This window comes from Ixodes scapularis, unplaced genomic scaffold (genome assembly GCF_016920785.2).
Source record: "Ixodes scapularis isolate PalLabHiFi unplaced genomic scaffold, ASM1692078v2 PGA_scaffold9__187_contigs__length_104089568, whole genome shotgun sequence".
NCBI classification, from domain to species: Eukaryota; Metazoa; Arthropoda; class Arachnida; order Ixodida; family Ixodidae; genus Ixodes; species Ixodes scapularis.
In genome coordinates this window covers 25,575,875-25,592,100 of record NW_024609884.1, presented here as the reverse complement: position 1 = coordinate 25,592,100, position 16,226 = coordinate 25,575,875, and the positions used below count along the sequence as shown (strand labels likewise).

The 16,226-nt window shown below is 45.0% G+C and overlaps 1 protein-coding gene across 1 annotated transcript; it reads right to left on the bottom strand.

Moving 5' to 3' along the window:
- LOC8050598 lies at positions 1-13,319 on the bottom strand. The gene is made up of 20 exons (XM_040213283.1): positions 13,205-13,319; positions 13,013-13,106; positions 12,788-12,930; positions 12,162-12,300; positions 11,744-11,910; positions 10,799-11,015; positions 10,483-10,619; positions 10,264-10,405; positions 9,557-9,702; positions 9,316-9,463; positions 9,047-9,198; positions 8,854-8,986; positions 8,627-8,769; positions 8,397-8,550; positions 7,359-7,764; positions 3,602-3,634; positions 3,307-3,542; positions 2,763-3,025; positions 1,276-1,417; positions 1-208 (listed from the first exon to the last, which is right to left on the bottom strand). The coding sequence occupies exons 1-20, from the start codon at positions 13,317-13,319 to the stop codon at positions 1-3; spliced, it is 3,318 nt and encodes a 1,105-aa protein (XP_040069217.1).
- Positions 13,320-16,226: the final 2,907 nt, after the last annotated feature.

Below are 16,226 nucleotides of genomic sequence, written 5' to 3'. Positions count from 1 at the left end.
CTAGGTTTGAAGAGCGTAGCGCACTAGCAGAGTGAGTGGTAGCAGCATCATCGTCCACATCGAGACCTTTGAGGCTGAAGCAGCGCAGAATGCGACTCCGAGCTTCTTCATCTGTTCCTCAACGACGATGGCCACCTTGCCCGCAATTTCCCCACAGTGCATTCGTTTGGCGGTGTCGAGCAGGCAGGTTCGGTAGATAAGGAGAGAACTGGGACAGGGTAAGTTACAAAACGGAAAAACGAAGTCTGTCTTTATAAAAACAGCATCCTGACAAACTTATGAAATTTCTTTGCAGGAAAGGTACCCCAAAATAACACAGGGATGAAGCTGTTTCTGGTGTTTGCATAGGATGGTCAAAACGTTTCTCACCATGGCATATCGGATCTGAGAAGCACCTACGTTATAAAGGACTTGGGGTCACTAAAGCAGTTTTTTGAGATTGCCCTTTAACGGTCATACTCAGTCTACGTGCCGTAAGAATCCAACAAACCACAAAATTTCAATTTTGAGTGGTTTTTGTTCCTATTAAAACGCCACCAAATATCGCGAGTTGCCCCTTTTTCTGAGGTTAATGTAGAAATGATATCTAACGCGATGTTCGATGTGTTACAGCACGCAGAAAGTTGAATCAGCCAGTACGGATTCAAGGTTAAGAAAGCGACAAATGCAAACGCGACAAATAGCGATGAAACACACAAACCAAACACAACTTCTGTAGTTTGTGAGTCTCTATCGTCCACGTTTTTTGTGCACGATATTTACCAGACAAGGAAATAACTTATCCCACACTGGATTGGGATGAGCTGAGTTGTAAAATATCAAGAAACAGCAGAGGATGATGCTTCACTTCCGAATTATTGGTGAACTTAACTTCAATATATGACACTCTTCAATCGAAAGTTTCTCACAGTTGGCACGGGACATTTGAAAGGGGTCAATACGCCGGCCCTCATTGTTTTTATGAATCTGGGCGTATGTTAAGACTAGCTCAATTTTAAATGGTCTTGAACCTTTCTTCTTTTATATGTAACAAAACGTTTAATGTCTCCACAGGACCTGACTAAACATCCTTCAGGGAAGTTTAAAAGGCACCAAATGCCACGACATGTCGCGCACACGTTGGGGACGCATGGCGATGCCGGCCAACGGCCAACTGTAGGATTCCAGTTTGTCTGTTCAGTCTTTCGAAGCAATATTCTTTCGTCCGTTTTCCTTTTGAGCTAATAGGAAGCGACAAACACAACGTGACCGACGGTATGAGTGTTTGAGACATACTTGCAGAGTTTGTCCTGAACTTCTTTTACAGGTGAGGTCGAGGACGATCCGGGCCAGTCTTTACTCCAGGATACTTTTATGCTGTCCGAGAAAGTTCGATCGCAAGTCTCAGATTGACGCTTCAATTGTTTTAAGTTGCATTCTGAAACGAAATCAGTGGAAGGTGTATACGGACGCCCCGTGGCTTTTTTGCTAAATTTGTGTGCATATTTCCGTTTTAGTTAGACCGGGCTCCTTGTGACGATTGAAAATATAAGCACTCAATAACAAACAATGGTTTTAGTTTCTTTCATTCTCTTTAAAAATCACATAAGGAGGTCCAATAAATTGGTACGCCATTTGAGCGCCATAAAATTTCGTGTTCAAAATTATGTCTATTGAGATTTGTTGTTGGCCCCACTGCCTAGGTGTGAGATACTAGGTTCGTTCGGTTTACCTACACCACTTGCACCGGTGCAGAAAAGTGTAGTGCAGTGTACTTCCGGGATGTGTATTGAGGTACGACCGGGAGTACAACGCTGCACCTCCTGCATCGGTGCAGGTAAACCTAACGTGACTAATCTCTAGGTGAGGGCAGGCAGCAGGGAGAACGCTGCGACGTGATCGACCAGATAAAGTCCCATTGGCGCGCACCCCAGTAACCTACTTACAAGAAGAAAAAAAAAAGTGTCTGATTGACATTGCACAAGGACGCATGTGCTTTCCGCTCGGCGCTTCTGCTCTGACTTCGACGAACGCTGGCTTGAACACCGCGCCAGAGATCTCACCACTTCAACACGTTTATAAAACTGTTCTTGTCGCACTTGAAGAACGAAGCTAGGGTCAACGACGAAGCTGTGTCAAAGCAACGCGCGTAGCGCAATTGCAAAGTTATACAAAGTATTTGGTTACTTATAACGCGGCTCACCCAGAAAACAAAAAAAAAATTTATTTGCTCTGTACGTTTATACAACCTTGATGGAGATGCGCCTCAACGGGTAATCGGTCTTTTAGCTGAAGATGAGAAATTTAGCCAGTGCAGTACAGCCACTAACCTGGTGTTTTTAACGCGCATCACGCACTAGTGATCACACGAACGCGTGCCGGTACGAAACTCATCCAGATCGAAACGGGCGGGGCGGCGGGGATCGAGCCCAGGAGGTTCCCAGCGCAAGCTTTCGCTCCACGCTCCGAGCTGAGACGCGTTAGCCCACTCGGCCACTTCCGCCCACCCCCACCCAGAAAACAACTGTAAAAAGAAGTATATCTCCCACAGAGAAACCTCCGCGACAGGCTACCACTAGCCTCTTATCGAACGTCATCTGGTGGCGCCGCTTACAAGCAAGGCAAGGAGATGACTATCTGGCAGCTGCAACGCCGCGTGGTGTCGACACGTATATATAAATTACACCGTGCCCGCTGTACACGATCAACGTTGAAAACAATCACCACGCAACAAAAAAAATAAACAACGTAATTATCATTTTTAAATTAGTGCGTTGAAGTACCATCTCCAGAGATGTGAGTTTCTCTGTCCGTGAGGATGTCGTCGTCCTCGCCGTCGTCGTCGTAGTCAAGTTGTTTCTTGACCTGGAGGTCTTTGCCCAGTTTGCGTACCGTCTCGCTCCCCATGCGCTTGCGCTTTCGACGCATCAAACCCATGATGTCGTCGTCCTCCTGTTGTTCTTCGTCGTCTAGGATCTTCATGGCCCTTCGGTTGTTTACCCAGACGTTGGGGTCGCCCCGCCTCTGCTGTGTCCGGGAGCGAAGCCTGCAGGGGAATGCGCAATTGCTGTCGCGTTAAATGAAGCAGAGGCATCTTACGCGAAGCTGTGCAAACTGGCTAAAGCGCAGACGAGGCATTGTTAATTTTCCTGATTAAAACTGCAACACCAAGAGAGCTTAACGCGACAGAAATAAAGCACTGAAAGCGGTTGTGTTTCAGATATGGTATCATTCGTTAAATGGCGCTTCCATTAAATCTTAGGTCCCGAGTTTTAATTACGTAGTGCAAGGCGTCAATCGATTTCGTCACCATAAGTATGATCTTACCCGATTCGTTTATTAGATGTTCTCGCAAAGGAGCTGTCTCCGTAGTCGTCCTTGTAGTCGGATCCAAAGCCGTATGAAGCCATGGCAGCTGGAGAATCATCTAAGTATTCCTTTTCAATTTGAACTTTTCGCTTAAGGTTTGTAGGACCAGAGGAAAGCTTCTTAGGGTCCTTTCCAAGGAATGAAGCAAGTTCCATCTCATTCGAGATCGTTGCGTTGTTTGACAGTGAACCGACCTGAGCAGCGAGGGACGAGAGGTCAAATATAAACTGACTAAACGCAATATGATACGTACCTGTTGTCTGAGTGTGTCTGGTTTCATGGCGGCCTGAAAATATTGAAGTATATTAGCTCGAATTTGTTAATAGCAGGTCAAAAACAATAAGAACTTTGTAGCCATTAAAACTTGACTACAACACAGTACGTAGTGCCCAGAACATACCATCATAACCAATATTTAAGACCTTTTTAGTGAAGCCAAACAAAGAAGAAGGCAAAAAAAAGCACACAAATCATCCGCTTGAATCGCTTAAAACGTACCTGAATTTAAACATAAAATAAAACCTGGGGGTCTAACAATTTGTTGCAAAAAGGCAGAGTGTCGAATAGAAATAAGAATGCAACAATTTAGGTTTTCTTTATTTATTAACTGATAGTAGCTAGTCATAAGCAATTCGTGGCTTTTCCGTGCGATTTATGCTTTACCTTTAAACTGTGCGTTCGCAAGTGCAACCATATAATTGTTTAATACAGTACTATGACTTTCGGGAGCTCGAGTCACCCCAATATTGAAGAAAGTGTATCACTCGTGCTCCGCGGGCCCAGAATGGATGTGTAATTTATGTTTGAAAGAAATGCGGTTGTTTATTCGGTCTGAAAGCTCGACCCTGCGATAATATTTACTACGTTTCTTTTGAAGAATGTAGAAGATATTTTATAGCTTGCTTTAAACAACTGTAGTTTCACATTGCGAGCACGTTTGAAAATCAATTACGTTGCGGGTAATTTTCGGTAGAGATGTGACTAAAACTCAGTACGTTCTTAGCTCCGTCAACCATAGAATTATGTTTCGCCTTCACATTTTAATGGTTATTGCAGAAACGTAGCATATAAATTTACCGAATAGCTATGCATTAACGTTATTTGGTAGCGAGACATTTGATTTTCAAAATCTGGCCTATTATAAATTAAGGAGAAAATCTTGTTTCTGTTATGGGTCAATAAATTTGACTCGCGTTTCCTTGGAATGGGGTCAGTTTCGGCTTATAATAATAAGGGCTAAACAATAAACTATAAGAGTGTTACATTAGCCGCTTTGAAAGCAGCTTTCGATGAATGGGGGCGGGCGAAGCGGGGCCACTCATGAACGTTGTAGCGCCTTATCTCTCATTTTTATCACAAAACCGCATGAAGTATCAGGTGTTGATGAGGCTATTAAGCTGCTTATTTATATACCCAGATAGGTTAAAAGCCTGCTGACGCATACAGCTTAGCGCTAACCCAGTGCTGTACAGCAGCGCTGATTTAACACATGCATGTCAGCGCTGCACGAGCGCTCCACTCCACGATGCTCTTTTTTGCTTACACGCACAATGCAGCACTTGTTACACGGGCGATACGGCCCTTGTAACAAAGGTATTAGTGCTGCATTGTGTCGTTAGGCCAACGGCAGTGAGCAGCCCGAACTACGATTCTACTCAACTGAATTCAGGGTGTTACACTGTTATTTCGATCTAAATAAAAACCAAAACGAAAAGAAATCTGCTGGCACATGAACTTTATAAATAGGGAAGTAAATAATTATGGACGCACTCTTTTGTGTTGATGAGCTTTGGTACGAGATATAATATGCCTTTCTTATTTTTGGGAGCGAAGAAAACAAAAGTCGAAACGCACGAACGCAAAAAGGAGAGGCGTATATGTGAAGCCGCGACACGATTGTATCAGCAATATGGATGCGCCATAGGGTCGCCCTTTGCGGAGGTGCAGTGGGAGACGGAGGTGCAGTGGGAGACTACCCCCCCCCCCCCCTTCCCTACCCCCGCTTAGCGGTGAAAGCCTGCGGCGGATCATTAAAATAATATTAAGCCGCCTGGCCCTCCCGTCTTCGCGGCGCACCGACGGCGGCCGAAGCCCCGCATGTCCCCCACTGCACCTCCGGATAGGGCGACCCGCGCCATGTTAGTATAATAATCATGAGAGAAAGGTCCCATGCATTGGGGAAGCTTGAAAACAGTGGTGCATAGACACTAACATCGGCGGTCCCAGTCGGCGGTACCGATTGGCCCATAACGCTGGCGACACCTTAATGTGCACAAAGAAGCACTAGAATAACACCTGTAAGTATGATGTACCAATTCCAGATTCGCGCATTGTGTATGATCAAATGAAGTTGACAAGGGCTCGAGCAACTTCGACTAGTCGCGGCAAAACGAACACGCCTAACCTTTCTTGTGCTTTCTTTCTCCGCTCTTCTGTTGGTCTCGTTCTCGTTCTTATAAGGAGTATTCACTGGGCGACATATTTGTGGGTGATGTCTAGAGCGCATGCTCTGAACGAGCCCACATTAATAGGCTGCTAAGACCGGCAATCTTGAGGGTGCGAAATGCACGATACAAAAGAACTGTGGAAGCTCGCCATCAGCACGCGCTCAGCAGTCGTGCACACAGCTATGGCCGCCAGTGAATACTTCCTATTCTCGGGACCGCCGATGTCAGCGCCTATACTCCGTTTCACGATAACTTCGCGAACTGTGGAGGCTGCAGCCCCCGCGACCTATAAATAAGGGTGCCGGTGCAAAGCACGTGATAATACTCTAAGGTCGGCGCCACCGGAGCGGAGCCTCGTTACCACCAGAGCAACAGAGCCATCCGCGACAAAAAGTAGTTCTAGGCTTCTTTTTTCTTTTAACGGCAATTGAACTCTCGCGATTCCATCTATAACGAAACTGTATGAAGAATAAAGCATAAATTATCACAAATTTATAAGTTTCAGATCTATTTAAATAAAATTAAAGTGACGCCACATCCCTATCCGCTCGTTTTTTTTTTTTGTTTTTATCGCCTTGTTGCGCTATGGTTGTTGGCAATTGCCGGCGATCGCAGCCGTGTAATCGACAGTTTCAGCTCAAAGCATCGCACTGTGCCCTGGCATTAGCACCCTACACAGATTCGCGGCTAAATTGAGCGTATGGTTGTCTCATGAACTGTTCCCGAAGTGCTCGCTATTCTAGTGGACGGATATGTTGCTGCGGTGGACGTTCATCCGAAGTTGGTTGGTTTCGGAGCAGACGACTCTTGGCTAGCAGACGACAGCCGGTTCCTCCGGGCCTCGTGCCTCGCATTTGTCGTAGTGACACAAATGCTCCCGTGACGTCGGGTCACGTACCTCGCCCCGACGCTCTTATTGGGCCGCGGGGCCCTAGCTTCACCAGTTCGCCAAATTATCGTACAAAAAAGGTTGCCTTTTTTTTTCTTTCGGGGGGGGGAGGGGGGGGGGGGAAGGAGGGCGGGCGGGGGCGGGCGGGAGAGAGAGGGGATTTTTCGCGTTTTGGTCCCCTCTTTACCCCTTTGGGATGCTGGGGTGGTTATAAATGCAGCTCCGACACCTAAACATTCCCTCTCCTATATTATATGTGGCTACGAGTGTGTCCGGATACCTCCCTCTGCGTTTTGAAAGAGTGAGATTGTTGTCAACGCTGCCCGTCATTAGCAATGCCGCAGACGCTGCCATCTTGAACTCAGTGAACTCAGCGCTGCATCGGAAGTCATAGAGCGCTGATAGAGCGCTGCATTAGCGCTGTATCTAGTGCTGATTTAGCGCAGCGATGTACTTGTGAACTGGCCTTTAAGGAGTTGCGTTTTGTCAGCAATGTTCACGCTGAGATGTCTCAGAAAGTAAAGTTCACAGGATAACGCTCATCCGCTCGTTCATGATCCGATCACTCATTAGGAGTGCTTTGCATGATGACACTTTTCTACGCGCCCGGATGTGTGTCACCCACTGCCAAGGTAAAGCGCCGTATGAATCACACTACGAAATCTGCGCCTTACGCTGAGAATCCTCTCTTTGGCGGGTCCTCGCTGCTGGTCGTTGGATGATCCATGGTTCAGAGGGGGGCTCGCCGCGTTGCCCTTGTCCGGTATGTTCCCGAACGGATCCTCCCGGTCCCGATTCATCGGAGCGCTGGCTTTGCGCGCCTTACTTGCAGCATGCGCTTCGGAATTTTCTTTCGAGTCGTACCAGTAGGGGTCACTGTCAGCCCAGTCTTCTTCGTAATCCTCGAATGCCTCGGGTGCCTCTGGGGAGTTCTTGTACACCATGTTGGGACAGGAGTCTTTGTACTCGTCGCGCATGATGTCCGAAAAGGACATGATTTGAACTCGCATTTCGGCGTCTTCGTCGCAGCCCGTGCCGCGAGAAGCCTTGGCGATGCACTGCTCGTAGTCGATAAGAAGTCTGAAAGTGCACCCAACTAACACGGTAAGCGAACATCAGGGAGTACGCAATACTCAAGGAAAACAGTGTGTGTTTCTACTTTCCCACATTGCACCGCTGGGTCAAGAGCTGAGATCTACGTAGTGCATTCAGTGAATAACAAAGTTCATAAAGCGATCTGGTTCGAAACCTTAATACGCACGGAGGCAATGAGAGGGAGATTTCGGTTGCTCGTCTGTTTCAGCGTAGATCGCGTTTTAGAGCTAATCTGTATTCTACGCTTTGTTACTCCCGTGGCGCACTCAGACATTATGAGGTATGCTGCATCGCGAGGTTACACTGAACAAACACGTAAACTATAAGACGATGTGGTAGACACACAAAAAAAAAACACGAAGTACATGTGAAAGCATACCTTATAATGGCAAACCAACTGTGCCAAATCCAAACATTGTTACTCGGCAAACCTTAGTGATTGGCCCATCGCGAGCCCTAAAGAAATATGCACGCAGGCATTTTTAGGTTGACGAGGCGACCCTATCAGCGCAATTACAATAAAATTTAAGCATAGGCAAATTTCAATTATCTAGGTTTTGAGGGTAATACGTTTTTTCTGGATCCGAGTGAAACCTCGCCCTGTTATTTTTACTTACTTGCATTTGACAGGGTTGCTTCCTACGGCACGGGGTTCCATTTCGTCGAAAAGATTGCTGAAGCTCAGTCCGCACACGAACATTTTCTTCAATACACGTTGGCGTATGCACGTGTCTTGGGATTTTAATTGGACGAAAGACATCCGGAAACTATCTGTAAACACGGGAGCACTAACTGGAGTAAATTTCACAAAACCGAATTTCTATTATTTACGAACGTTACGCCTTACTTGTGACATTTCTGCATGCCCGATCGTATTCGTGTGTCAATGAATGCAAAATTGGGGACACGTGATTAAAGATCTCCCCGTCGCGGTCGCATCCTGTGCTCTTCTTCACGATATCCACGCAGCTATTCATATCTTCCAGGTATCTGGGAGCCACGTGGAAGATTTGTGTATGGTGACACTACTGGGAACAACGAACAGGGAAACAGTTGCTTCCACAACAAACTTACTTGCACACTTTATCAGCAGTCGCTTCTCGTTTAACCTTCAGGTCCTCTACCAAATGCTCGAAGGTCATGGCGCAGAGAAACGAATTTTTGACGGCTAGATTCTTGGAGCACCGTGTCGATATAATTCCAGCATCTGCGACCAAGACGCATGTATTACAACTGCCCTCGTCGCTCATGGGAAAAAGTGACTTACCTAAGACGGGCCTCGGCTCTTCGCAATTGTAATCAATCCCCTTGGTCTCGAGTTCCATAAGGTATAGCATTGTATCGGTGACTGCCGACTTGGAATGGCACTCGGATGTGTCAACAGCCCGTCGGAAGCACTCGTTGTAGGAATTCATTGTCCTGTAAATACATCGCGATTTGAATATTGCACATGCCCAGGTCTACAAACGCACGTAAGCATGCAAACATGTGCTCACGAATAATGCATCGAGCTTCGACATTACTTTCATAACTCACGTGCATCTTTCTTTTCCGGTGTCGTCCCTTACGAAGTTATTGTGCATTTCTAGCTCCTTCTGGAAAGACAGTCCGCACGTGAAGTACTCCTTATAGAGCACCGTTTTGGCGCAGCGCTTATCCCGCTGCTGGATTTGCCGTGAGTATTCTGCTGAAAAAAAAAAAAAGTTTATTTTTAATTCGTTATCTTCATGTGTCATTTTAAAAAAAGTAGAGGAAGAAAAAGAAAGGGGTTTGGCACCTCCGTTGTTTTCGTTGCATGTAACCCTGGGCATCGTAATGACGTCGGTTAAATACTTGAGATGATGCATAATTTTCATCCTTTCGTGGAGACAGCTTGATTCACGCATTGCTTGTGCCACGCACATTTCAAACTTTTGGTTGGATCTGCAATGTTTCAAAGTAGAATGATTTCTTCACATGTGTTCTCTGCGCACAACAGCCTAACCCTAATCTACGATGAGGGTGTCAGAGCATTCGTTGTGGTTTCGTAAAACACGAAGGAAATGCAGTGGAGCGCTCTGTGTAGCATGCTATGTAGATACGTAGTAAGCTAAAATGTATACATATATTGATTTTTCTGCTTTGTCTCCCTTGTAAGTACCGTAGGCTACTTGTTCGATGAGGTCAAAGCAAAGTTCACATTTGCTACACGGAGGGGTGACACACTGCCTTGATGTGTGTAGGTGTAAAACAGATAAGTTCAATATAGTTAAATACACATTTACTGAAAACCAAAGCTTTGCCTGATGTCATCTTGACTTAAGGTGTGTCGCTCAGAATTTATTAACGGCTAGGATTTTCTAGAACTTAGCCGTATTTCCTTTATATATCTCTAGTGTCTGTGATCTGGAAACCAGCGTTATAAGCGAATTGAGCTGGTAACCGACTACCAATTAGGCTTAAACAGTGTACGCGCTCGTCTAGATGTATTCACAAATATCTTACGGGCACACAGCTTCAGGCTTAATTTGCAGCGATAGCGGGATTCCTTTCCTCTCGACGTTGTAGTTGATGGCACAGATGAAGAAATTGTTAAGCATGGGCTTCTCTTGGCAGTCCAATGTGTCCGAGCTTGCCAGGGCTTGAACTGTAAGTTTAAAAAGCACAAGTCAAACTTTATGGCCACGACAAGGTTATGTTTTAAAAGGTGAATTTATATCTTACATTGGGTGTTTACACAATTGAATTCGTCAACCATCACTTGATATATTGACTGTGATCGTTTATACAACTCGGAATCCGTTGAGCAGTTCAATTTGACCAAGTCGTCATAATAGCAGTTAAGCCAAGACTTGACGGCCCTGTTAAGAAAATGCGACATCATCAAAAGTGTATTATTAACGCCACTCATAACTTAGAAGGAAGGACACCATCGTGGCGCCTAGAAGATCTACTTGGATACTCGCGTATTGTGCGTACATCGCAGTCTGAAGTGACATAGCTACAGCCTGGGTTGCGCAGATGAAGAAAAACAACTCACGTGCAAGGGTCAACTCTTAGTTCTTCTGGGGGATCTGGTTTCAATGTAGAGTCCAACATGCGACGAACGTCGTCACTCGTAATTTGATACTTTGATTTCGACTTGACCGAGAATTTTGCCAGGTTGCGGAGCTCTTCCGAATCCACGTTCTCGAAGAACTTTTTCGCGCACATAAGGTAGGTGTCAATGGCTTTGTCTTCGTTGCATGTCTTCGATCCTGGTTGTAAATAAAGTTTAAAGCACCTCTCAATAACAGATGGTCAAGATTCTATACCGTTTAATTTAAAAAAAAGGTAACTATATTGGGTTTTAAATATAATAACTATCTCTTGTTTAAAAGGAAAAACACATACCGAGAGATAAGGCTATCAAGACAAACTATTAATTTCCGCTCTGACTACTATTACGTTTAATCCCTCGTTTCTGCAGCTTAGTGCGGCTAGCATATAGGACGCTGGCATCGATCTAGTGTTTGGCTTACCTCGGTTGCAATCAATAAACTTTTTGGCATATTGTTGTTTAACCCCGATACAGCCTCGCGTGCCAGCTGCGAAGCACGTTTTTTAGTTGCAGAAAGCTGTATTCTAACAATGTCTGATGCCCCAACGAATACTGGGGTTTAGGTGCAAGTGTAAGCGCTTTGGTAACTCAACTCGCCAAGCTCTTACACTGTCTGGGCCACAACGCGCGCCTTGTGTGATGCCAACCAAAAGTGTGTCAGTACCGAACACCGCCAGGTTAAAACACACGCGGCTGCTACGCAAAGGTTAACAAATTTTTATTTTCCTTCAGTTTTATTTGCATTCAGTTTTGTTTCCTTCAGCTTTATTTCCCTGCAGCTAGTACATGCGGCTAAATTGACAAAAGAACAGCAACAGCAAAAAAACTGATGAGCAGAATGTACGTAAATATTAGTAATTATTTTCATCAAACTTAATTTCTCACCTGCAGCGTTGCTGTTAGGTGAGTTTTTCTCACTTCGGCAGGATTTTGCAAGTGCAGATATGTCATTTCTCATGAAGTAAAGCACGTGTTCAGCGAATTCTTTGTCATCCGCGCAGTCGGAATGCTTTAGACCCAGTAGGACACAATCCTTGTAACCGGTGGCAACGCTGCGATGTTGTTAATAGAAGTAAAGAGTCAAATTGTGCATCGGGTTAGGTCAGCATTTAATCATGAGGAAACACAAATCGGTGTTTACTAGATGCAATAATTTTTATAATTAAATTTATCTATGATGAGTGATGTCTAAAATAAAGGTTTTAGGAAGTTTCTAGCATATCACATTTTGTTATTTATATTAATCGTTACCGACTGCATTATCCACACACTCGTTACTCTTAGAATTATCCCTATGCTTTACCTGCAGTCGCCGCCATTTCCAATTGTGGAAACGTCATCCTTGTTTTTCACGTAATAGTGAAAGGTTGAAGAACATGCGAAGAACTTTTTAAGAGCTAGAGGTCGCAGGCAGGACATCATTTGACGCATGTTTTGAGGTGCTGAAATGTGAGCCAAGCAATAGTTGTTTTTTATTACAAATCATGGCGAAAAAGGCAATAAAAATGGCAGGATTATTTTGTTCTCGAGTCTTTTTATGTGTGACTCTGAAGGAGATTATTGTTGACTGAATGATTTCACGTTAATGAGAACAGACTGAACCGTCATAGACCATTCATTTTAGACTATACGCAACCGATGCTACGTGCTGATGTGACCAATCAGACAGCGTCAAAAGCGCGTCATCATGGTGTTCGTCATATTCATTTACATGTTCTATCATCGCTTGACCAATCATGTACAGGAACGGCCTAGTGACTTGCACTTTTGACGCTGTGCGATTGGTTCAATTTAGCTCGTAGCGTCGGCTGCGTCTAGACTTAAGCTAGAACGAAGTGTAACCATTTTCTTTCTCTCTGAGGCAAGCAGGTGAACGTTAAGTGCAGCACAATATTTTTGATCCCTTAGCAAGAGAAATGAAGTAAGCACCGGCTTTTGGGATGCAGGTTACGTTCTTCTTTCTCACGTTCATCATGATGCGGGCATTTTCATTTTCTTTAATCGTATCATTCGCGCTGCACAGCGTCCGACGCATCGCATCTTTGACGCATGCTATGTAAATCTGGACATCGCTGTAAGGAAGAGAAGGTGTGTTGGGAGCGGAAGACTTCCGCATTCGAAATTGAGCTAAACCTCGGAGGCGCTCATCATTACCTGCAGGTGTTGTTGCCAGATGTGATTACGCTCACGTTCGAGAACATCTTTTCGCAATTGTTTCGGTCGGCTACGTAGGAGTTAAAGTTGCAGCCTTTAGAAAAAAGGGGGAATAAGACAATCATCAAGTAAACTAGATGCCAAAAAAGCTAATCGAAACGGTTTAACGTAAATTTTCCTTCGCGTTTGTACCGTCTCCTTCCATTTCTTGTTTGGACAGGACCCAGACTTTGTTGGTGGTGGAGGCCGGCTCGAATGCCAGGAGGAGCAGCAACGCGCTGGCAAGGAACGTTGTTCTGGTGGTCATGGTTCTGGCTGCCATTCTCAAGCCTCTCTGGTATTCTGATTTAACTCAGTAGCACCAACAGGCTGCAGGGCCTTGAAGCCCCTACGCAAAGAGAAGTTGGATTTGGATTATGAATTTAGTTGTAAATGTCTTGGGCGTTATCTCAATACCGTTTTATACGCGTGTATGACGTTAGTCTATGCCAAGAGCTGTAAGATTAGAATTGTGAATCGGGTTGTAAATGTCTTGCTTTGCTTCAGAATCCTTTTATAAAGGCAAATATGTTAACTTCTTCTGTATTTTTTTATTTAAAAAAGTTGTCGGTCGAGAATGGTTAAAAGCAAATATAATGCATATGACAGATTTGGAAAACGAAAAATTAGACCAAAACCCCCATCCCAATTGCACAACTTTTCGGACTTCCCCGTTCCTTCCCTGAACCTCAAAACAAAGTCACCCCATCATGTGATTTTAAAAGATAAGAAATCAGAAGAAACAATTGTATTCCTAGACAGCAACGTTTAATGGCAGAAAAAATATGGGATAATGTACTTATCAAAAACACATTTAAATTGGACTTATTTTTCTTCGATCCTCTCGGGTTGCAACCGTAGTGCGTGTGGTGCACCTGAAACGTTAACGGGCGATGGGCGCTTTACCGCCCATTACTCCTACAGAGAACTTTCAAGACGCAACCGTTGCCCCAGAAGTTAACGTTGCGTGAACGCCCATTACGTAGCATTCCTAACTGTGCTGAGTACTCTTTATAGCAATCATCGCGTTACGAGACAACAGAAAATACCCAGTCGCTCTCCTTGCGGATTTATATCTGTCGGTAAAGGCTCATTCCCAAAGCCCACTTCACTCAAATTACGTTACGTTACACTACATTACGTTTCGTTACGAACGCTTGCGTCTGCTGACGACGAGATGCGACGGTGAGTTATCATGGCAAACAAAGCGACGCAAGGTCCACACTTGTGTCTGCCGACTGCGCCACAACCGGTTTTTAAGCCTGTTGCGACTGCTTCACGGGAAGCTTAAAAACGGGTTGTTGCGCAGTCGGTTGTAGTCAAACGTAAATGTGTTAAGCAGCCTTAAAACTGAAAGTGAAACACCAACCAATTGATGAAATATGAGGGCGTGTGCAGGGCTGGTGAAGCCCGATCATACTTAAACCTCGTGACAATGGAAGGTAAAAAGGTGGGCGCACAACTAACACCATCTTAGAAACAGTGCTCCGTTTGGGTAAAGTTCTTTATTATTTTTTTCATTGTGGCTTATAAGCTCCGCTCATTATGAAAAAAAGCACCCTATCAAATTTTAAAGGTTTGTCGTTCACATCGAATATTCGTTTACGGTGCTTACCCAGAGCTGGTGATACGGTTGTTCGTCAAAGACGAACTGCACAGTGTCACGACCGAATGAAAGATCCCACAAAAAGTACACATGGATTGCACGTGACGCCATCGCATTACGCTAGCGCTAATTTGTATTTGTTCTTGACAAACAAAAAAAACAGATTCAATGGTGCGAAATATATGCGGCAGAAGTTCAGCGGTAAGGCTACTACAATCGCCATATATGGCACGTCAGTGCAAGCCACGTCTAGTGCATGTGAAGGTGCCCCGAAGGAGCGAAAAATTATTGCAGATGGCCGTGATGTCAAGAAAAATGTGAAAACGAGAAAGGACAGCTGGCCCACATTTCCTTAGACGCACAGGCATGAGCCTCTAGCATTGAGGAGTACTGGCTCTCGCTCTCTGTCGACAGTGAACGTTCTACGATCACTCGACTGAGTCAACACAACAGCGGTCTTTCTTTTGTTTAGATGAAAAGACCGATGCAAACATCATTTTATCATTAAACGGGGCTTTTTGACAAAAACAAAAAACACTCGTCAATTTTTTTAAAGAAATACCTTAGCTTTCAGTATTTTCTAGAAATCGCAGCAACATTCATACGAAAACGCTCGAAATTCTCTTCAGCGCCTCATTTAAAGTAATAGATGTGCCCAGCAGAACATATAAAAATTTCGCAGTAGTATGAACCAGTAAAAACGCCTTACGGTTGGTTGCTCATCGCTTACACGGCCGACACCTGCCGGAAAGAGTGTGTCTCGCAACGTTGGGTGAGTGCCGTGTAGCCTTTTGCTAGCGAGCTGGTCAAGACCTCTTGGTCTGAGCTAGACAAGCGAATGCCCCCTGTGATGTTAGTCGCGATCAATCGTTTGTTTTCACTTTAGTTCTGACGGTTCAACGACCTCCCCGACTTCATTATGACGAGACGCGGTCATAAGTATAAAAAAATGGCATTCACGGCCGTTCATTCCGCCACACAGAAGAAATGAGACGCCCTCAAGAAGTGACCCACCTGGATGGCAAAGGGCGAGCCCTGCGCTAGTTCATCGCCGTCCTGCTCCTGCCAGCCCGCGCGCTCCGTGTTCCAACGTCCGAGCTTGCCCTGCCACTCGCGCCTGGCGCTACTTCTTCGTCGGACAACCGAACCCGTCTTGTTTTTGTTGACCAACGGTATTGGCCAAAGCGCGCCTCTACTCAAAAGAAGATCTGAGCAGGATTTATGATTATAGAAAACATATTTCAAAAATTATAGTACAGTTAAATGTTACAAAATGTTTATCATCGAAGACACGGGTCATAACAAAAAATGACGAACAGTGACGCACGACCATTTTGGCTACACGAAACACGCCAGGGTCGAGTGACCAATCCTCACTTTGACAGGCAAGTGTACTTACCACAGCTGTTCAGTGCCTTTACACAACGGTGTATACCTCACTGTCGTCTGTTGCTTGCTCGAAACGGTCCAAGGGGTTCTTGAAATTAAACGAAGTGCGGATTAAACGAAACTCGCCATGGACAAATTACTTCATCTTCCTCGGCTCCCCCGCTAAAAACTGCACACCAT